The sequence below is a fragment of the Haemaphysalis longicornis genome, unplaced genomic scaffold (assembly GCF_048455015.1).
Source record: "Haemaphysalis longicornis isolate Haplotype H1 unplaced genomic scaffold, Haemaphysalis longicornis Haplotype H1 scaffold_14, whole genome shotgun sequence".
In the NCBI taxonomy this organism is placed as follows: domain Eukaryota; kingdom Metazoa; phylum Arthropoda; class Arachnida; order Ixodida; family Ixodidae; genus Haemaphysalis; species Haemaphysalis longicornis.
The window spans coordinates 38,828,861-38,836,240 of NW_027526245.1; the positions used below are offsets into that span (position 1 = coordinate 38,828,861).

The 7,380-nt window shown below is 55.4% G+C and overlaps 1 protein-coding gene across 1 annotated transcript; it reads left to right on the forward strand.

Moving 5' to 3' along the window:
• The first annotated feature begins 605 nt into the window (after window positions 1-605).
• Window positions 606-5,933, forward strand: LOC144164856 (uncharacterized). Its single transcript, XM_077695105.1, has one exon. The coding sequence runs from the start codon at window positions 606-608 to the stop codon at window positions 5,931-5,933; it is 5,328 nt and encodes a 1,775-aa protein (XP_077551231.1).
• The last annotated feature ends 1,447 nt before the right edge of the window (window positions 5,934-7,380 follow it).

Here is a 7,380-nt window from a genome sequence, read left to right on the forward strand (position 1 = left end):
CCCCCAGACTCCCCAGAGCTTTATTATTTTTCACCGCGGACGCTGCCGCTTTGTAGGATATTGGGGGGCGAGCGCTGCGTCCGCCCCAATTACGATGGCATGGTAGCAGCTGGGATGCGCCTCCCTCGAATTTACGGAGTCACCTGTATGAAGCATGACAGCCCCGATTTTACAAAATTCCCGCTGTAAAGAAATGCGTCGCGGTTCCCGGTAACTTTGTTAAATCGGAAAAACACATACAGGTACACAAACACACACCCACACGCACACACGCACGTAAAGGAAGAGATGTAGATGAGAATTGTGAGCGGCATAGAAACCAGCTCGCTTTACTCTCGGCTTTACCAACCATCAACCCACCAAATGCAAGGACCGTACTGGTCTAACAGTACCAGTTGTAGAAAATAAAGGTGGAATGGGTGGTTGAGACAAGCGAAGGCAGGGGGCGCGGCACGATCAGAAGATGAAGATCGGCCGCGCTCGCGTGCTCGAGCTTGAGTGTTCCGTGACCACCACGAGAACCGGACGTCTGGGTCCTGCTTTCCTTGCTTGATCCGCCATACGCTGGTGCCGAAAACCCGCCCAGGCTCCCGGTTCCTTCCTTCATGGAGCACGAACGCCGAGTTCGGGGGTCCCTGCGCGCCGCCATCACGAAGGCGATCGCCGCGCTTGACGCTCTCCTCGAGGATCCCGCTGCCCCCGAGACCCGAATTCAGGGCTACGTCACCCTACTTACTGAGAAGCAGACAGAGCTGCGCGCCCTGGACGCCAAGATCCAGGCTCAACTCTCGGACGAGGCCTTTCAGGCGGACTACGCCACAGCATGGGACTACGAGCTCAGCATTTGCGAAATTCGGGCCCGCGTGCACACCGCCCGATCATCGCCTTCTGCCGTCTCCGGTCCCTCGACCTCCGCTGCTGGTGGACATACGCTAGATCGAAGGGTGAGCGAATCCACGGCTGCTCCCGCCGTGCCAGTTCCCCGCGTCGCCCTCCCCAAGCTGCAGATTGCACCATTCTCTGGGGACCGTCGCGATTGGCAGGGGTTCTGGGAACAATTCGACGCTACCATCCATGCAAACCAACACTTGACGAAAATCGATAAATTCAAGTACCTCCGCTCGTACATGACCGGCCCCGCTAAGACCGCGATTGAGGGCATCAGGCTTGCGGAGGATGGATACGACGCTGCGATCAAGATCCTTACAGACCGTTTTGGTCGCAGAGACCTATTGATGGCGGATCATGTCGATGCCCTCCTCGCCATAACTCCAGTGAAGACCTCTGCGGACGTCGCGGGGCTGCGGCGCTTGCATGACGACATCAGCTTTCGCCTAAACGCTTTGGAGGCACTAGGTATCGCGCCCGACCGGTACGTCGTCATAATCCACCGGGTCCTGCTGAAGGCGTTGCCGCATGACATCGCTCTTCTTTACCGGCAACGGATGAATGAATCAGCCGCGAATGAGGTGAACGGGGATGCCAAGCAAGTTCAGGAGATCTTGGATTTTCTCCGTATTCAGGTGGAAATTCGGGAAGAAGGGTACATGGACAGCACCGGTCCTCAGGTTCGACGCCCTCCAGCACCCCGGCCGACACCGCATGAGGAGTTTTCTCCACCGTCAGCCGCAGCGCTACATGCGGAGTCATCGCCGCCTCCTCGTGGTGACTGTTGCCCCCTTTGTGACGGGCGAGGCCATGGGATCGCGCAATGCACCGCGAATGTGCCACCAGAGGAGAAGCGACGGCGACTGCAAGCAGGAAGACATTGCTTCCGGTGCGGCAAGCAGAATCACATTGCACGTGCTTGCCAGACTGCTAGAACGTTGTCCTGCAGCCGCTGTTCACGCCGGCATCTAACGTCACTCTGCGACGTGGCTCAGCCAGGTTCCGCGCACGCTACCAGGTCGTCCCACTCGGCTGGTCAAGGGGGCCCGCCCACAGTGCCCAAACCGTCACATGCGGCATCGTCGGTGGTTACAGCGTCAACTAGAAGCACACGGCCCACTCCAGTCTACCTGCAGACTTGCCGCGCATGGGCGACGGGTCCCAACGGTCAGCTTCTGGTGAGGGTTCTGCTAGACACGGGCAGCCAGCGGACGTTCGTTCGGCGTGACGTTTCGCGCGCTCTGGGCTACTCCGTTGAAGGCGTTGAGGACCTCAAGCTGGTCACATTCGGCAAGAGCCACCACGCAGCAGCGGAGAAGTATCCTCGCGTGTCAGTCACGGTGGCCAGCCAGAACAACGGCAAGCAGGTGGTCATCGACGCCCTTGATGTCCCAAGTATCTGCGTCGTTACGAGTCCCCCAATCACCGATGACACGCTTAGACTGATGCACGACCATGGTCTTTTCGCCGCTGACACTTCGCCCGCGTCGGCTTACATGGATGACCACATCAGCATCCTAATTGGGTCAGATTTCTACTGGAAAGTTACCTCGGGGAACATTTCACGGCTGACTCCGCACCTGACCGCCGTCGAAACAATGTTCGGCTGGACTCTCCAGGGTGCACACTCCGACGAAACTGGCTGGACTTCGGGATCATCTAGTGCTTTATTCCTGGCCCTCATGGAGCCCTCGCTGGATGACGCAGCGGCAGATAACGAGTTATCGTCACTGTGGCGACTGGATGCTATCGGGATCAAAGAAAGACCTGATGCGTCAGTGCTGGACCGCGCGGCCGTAGAGCAATTCGAGAGCGACGTGAGGAAGAATGGCGCGCGGTACGAGGTTCCACTCATGATCCAGGAGCCAGGGCTGGACGCCAGCGCTGACAACTATAGGCTCGCAGAACAGCGGTTGCGTGTGCAGATGCGGCGCTTTCGTGGTCAGCCTGAGCTGCTGTCCCAGTACGACAATGCAATCCGGACGTATTTCAACGACGGCCATGCCGAACGAGTTCCCGAGCATGACGGTGACCAATGCTCGACAACCAGGTACTACATGCCGCATCACGGTGTGGTTCGTCGGGACGCCGTCACAACCAAGCTAAGGGTGGTCTTCGATGCCTCGTCACATGTTTCGGGGCAACCTTCGCTGAACAGCATTCTCTGTAAGGGGCCCAAGTTGGATGCCGACCTGTTAAGGCTCATTCTTAAATTCAGGTGCTATCCCGTGGTCATGGTCGCAGATATAAAGAAGGCCTACCTCCAGATGATTGTTCGGGAACAGGACAGGGACGCGCTACGTTTTTTGTGGGTGGAGCGCCTTCCTACACCGAATGAGCCCTTTCCTCCAGTAGTGAAGTGGCGAATGACACGGGTTCCTTTTGGTGCGAGATCGAGTCCCTTTTTGCTCGCCGCCACTTTGCACCATCATCTGCGAGTCTCACAAAAGTTTCCGGACACCGTCGCCATCTTGCGAGAGTCTTTCTATGTCGACGACCTCATCATTGGCATGGACGACGTCGACCGAGCTCATCAGATATATTCGGAAGCAAAGGCTGTAATGGCCGAAGCCGGAATGGAGCTCCGAAAATGGGCTTCCAACATCTCTTCCCTGCGGGACTTGTTCATAAGAGATAAGCTCGCATTGGAGGATGAAGGTGGCGACGCCACCACAATGAAAGTTCTCGGGGTGAGCTGGAACCGCATTGACGACACGCTGCTCATCAGCACAGGAAACGTGGCCGCGTTTATCAACACCAAGCCCACAACCAAGCGAACCCTGCTACAAACATTTGCAAGAATCTACGATCCGCTAGGCTTCTTGGCACCATTCACGGTCCGGGCAAAGGTTATATTTCAAGATTTATGGAAGCTGCGGCACCCATGGGACAGTCCTCTACAACGTGAGCAACTCACCGCCTGGAACGCATGGTGCTCCGAACTAACCGAGCTGCAACACCTTTGTTTGCCACGAAACGTATCAGACAACCAAGGTTACCCGGAGCAGTCCATCGAAATCCACTTCTTCGCGGACGCTAGCCCGCGAGCATATGGCACAGCTGTCTACGTCCGCCGACGCTCCGCGCATGGTGACCCGTTTGAGGCAAATCTGCTGATCAGCAAAGGTCGTGTGGCCCCTATCAAGGCGACGACGTTGCCTCGCCTAGAGCTCCTTGCCTGCCTCATCGCAGCGCGCCTTTACAACTACCTAATGCGAGTTCCTGGCCTATCAGCCACACGTGCGTTCTTCTGGTCGGACGCGCAGATTGCCCTGCACTGGATATGCGGGGAACCTAGCCGGTGGCCACCCTTCGTCCGAAATCGCGTCGAAGAGATCCAGCGCCTAACCAAGGGATGCAGATGGGGGCATTGCAGCAGCAAGGACAATCCTGCCGACCTCATCACACGCGGAATAGGTGCAACAGTCCTCAGAACCTCAGAGCTTTGGTGGCATGGACCATCATGGATCACCCACACAGAAAACCTGTGGCCATTGAACCAGCCCCAGGAAGTCGCTGACTTCGTCGACCCGTCACCAGCCTTGGCGTCATCTTGCCCGGTGGGGTCTTCGCCACCGGAACCGCTATGCCAAATTTCAGATTACAGCCGCTACTCACGGCTACTAAGAGTGACGGCCTGGGTTCGACGCTTCGTAAACAACTCTTTACCGCAACGTCCGTCGATGACCGGGCCACTGGTTGCTAACGAAGTCCAAGAAGCTGAACTGTACTGGATTCTCAAGGTACAGCAGGAAGCATTCCCCCAAGACCGGGAAGCTCTATCGAACAGCCAGCTTGGTGTGGGGACATCCCGACTGCTTCGTCTACAGCCCTTTTTGGACTCCGCTGGCGTTATCCGCGTGGGGGGACGACTACACTGCTTACAATCTCCTTTCGAAGTGCGACATCCGATCATTCTGCCCGGAAAGAACGATTTAACACGGCTGCTTATTCTGGCAACCCACGAGCGCCTATTGCACGCTGGAACAGAAGCCACGCTCACAGAGATCCGCCAGCGCTATTGGATTATTCGAGGGCGCCAGACAGTGAAGAAAGCCCTCCACCAGTGCTTGCCGTGCCGAAGGCGCAGGCTGACACCGGAGACAGCACCGACGGCACCATTACCACGTGACCGCATAACGGAAACAAGCCCGTTCTCTATTGTGGGCGTCGACTTCTGCGGTCCTCTGTACTGCCGTACCAACGACCCTTCCAAAGTCAAAGCATACGTCGCCGTATTCTCGTGCGGCGTCACACGGGCTCTACACCTGGAATTGACGACGGGGATGACAGCGTCAAGTTTCTTGCTCGCCTTCAGGCGCTTCATTGCTCGCCGCGGAATACCTGCCACGGTATACTCCGATAATGCCCTCGCTTTTAAACACTGTGCGAAGTCCTTCCATTCCCTCACCGACGCCACACTCCAAGATTTCTGCAGCGGAAAGCGCATTGTTTGGAAATTCAACGTAGAGAAGGCACCGTGGTGGGGCGGTTGGTGGGAACGAGTGATTCGGATAACGAAAGAGACGCTGAGACGCAACTCTCTGACAGCTGAGGAACTGGCAACCACGTTGTGTGAAGTGGAGGCGGTTATCAACAGCCGGCCCTTGACGTACCTGGCCACGGATGCCGACGGACCTCATCCCATAACGCCGGCTCACTTCTGGCTCGGCAAGCCGAACACGTGCCTCCCCCAGAACCTCGGGCCATTCGAGCCATCGTCGACAAGCTCCGAGTTGACACGCCGGTGGAGGCACCGACAGAACGTCACAAATCGCCTATGGCAAAGATGGCGGAATGAATACCTGCTGCTTCTGCGGTCCGCTCACGAAGCGCCCTCACATCCGTTACACCAACTCGCAGTCGGAGACGTGGTTGTAGTGCACGATGAAGGATACGCCCCAACGTTTTGGAGACTCGGCCGTGTGGCCAAGTTGCTACCCGGACGCGACGGAATCACCCGCTCCTGTGTACTCCGCCTGTCAACTGGTCAAGAAATCAGGCGGCCCATTCAACGGCTCTACTTCCTTGAAGCTAACCCTTAGACTTCTTGGCGGGCCGGGGAGTGTGTAGAAAATAAAGGTGGAATGGGTGGTTGAGACAAGCGAAGGCAGGGGGCGTGGCACGATCAGAAGATGAAGATCGGCCGCGCTCGCGTGCTCGAGCTTGAGTGTTCCGTGACCACCACGAGAACCGGACGTCTGGGTCCTGCTTTCCTTGCTTGATCCGCCATACCGGTAACACAGGATGAACATCAGGAGAGTATTTACAGAGCGGCTAGAAACAAAGCCATGACTACTGCATGATATGTAAGCTATGTTCTTCCAAATCAGCAGCCATATCACATCAGGGCAGGAAAGTGAAAAAGCTCTGAGCCTAATTAGCCCACGACTATTGCAAGCCAACGACTATTGCCTTGCTAAGTAACTCGGGGGACGAATTGCAAAGCATGCTTTCCGCACTGGGCGAACAGAGTAGAACCGTGGGCCTGAAAACTAATATGCAGAAAACTAAAGTAATGATCAATAACCTTGGGACCGCAAAGCAGTTTGAGATAGGTGGCGAGGCAGTGGAAGTGGTAAGCGAATATATCTACTTAGGCCAAGTTGTGACCCCAGATCCCAAACGTAAGGCAGAGATAATTAGAAGGATCAGAATGGGGTGGGGTGCATATGGCAGACATTCTCAGATAATGAATAGCAGCCTACCATTGTCGCTGATGAAGAAAGTGTATGACATCTGCATCTTACCGGTACTCACCTACGGGGCAGAAACTTGGAGGCTCACTAAGAGGGTTCAACTTAAATTGAGAACGACTCAGCGGGCATTGGAGCGGAAAATGATAGGTGTAACATTAAGGGACAAGAAGAGAGCGGAGTGGGTCAGCGAGCAAACTGGTGTTTCGGACATATTAGTAGAAATTAAGAAGAAGAAATGGACGTGGGCAGGGCATGTAATGCGAAGGCAAGATAACCGCTGGTCATTGAGGGCAACCGAGTGGATCCCTAGAGAAGGCAAGCGTTGCGGGGGGTGGCAGAAAGTTAGATGGGCAGAAGAGATCAAGAAGTTTGCGGGGATAAATTGGTCACAGTTGGCACAGGACCGAGGTAATTGGAGAATAATGGGAGAGGCCTCTGCCCTGCAGTGGGCGTAGATAGGCTGGTGATGATGATGATGATGATGGTGATGATGATTGCAAGACAAATCTAAGTGCGCACGGATTAGTGATGAACCGGTTCGTTACAAGCAGACATTGCTTACGGCGCCAGGATTGCTATAATGCTATCTAGCCTTTTTCCTTCCCTCTCTGTTTTTCCTTTCCTTCTTTTTGGCTTTGTCCTTTTTATTGCTTGTGCTTTTACATTTCCCGTTATTATCTTCATTGTTCTCAGTGCAGACGAGTACTGGAGTGTCAGAGTTACTGGATATATACAGTTGCGAAACTCCCCATACACCCCATGTATCAAAAGCCGGTCTTCGGTTGCCACCCTG

Excerpts from the sequence above, each read along its gene's own strand:
- LOC144164856 (XM_077695105.1), top strand. The coding sequence starts at position 606 with ATGGAGCACGAACGCCGAGTTCGGGGGTCCCTGCGCGCCGCCATCACG.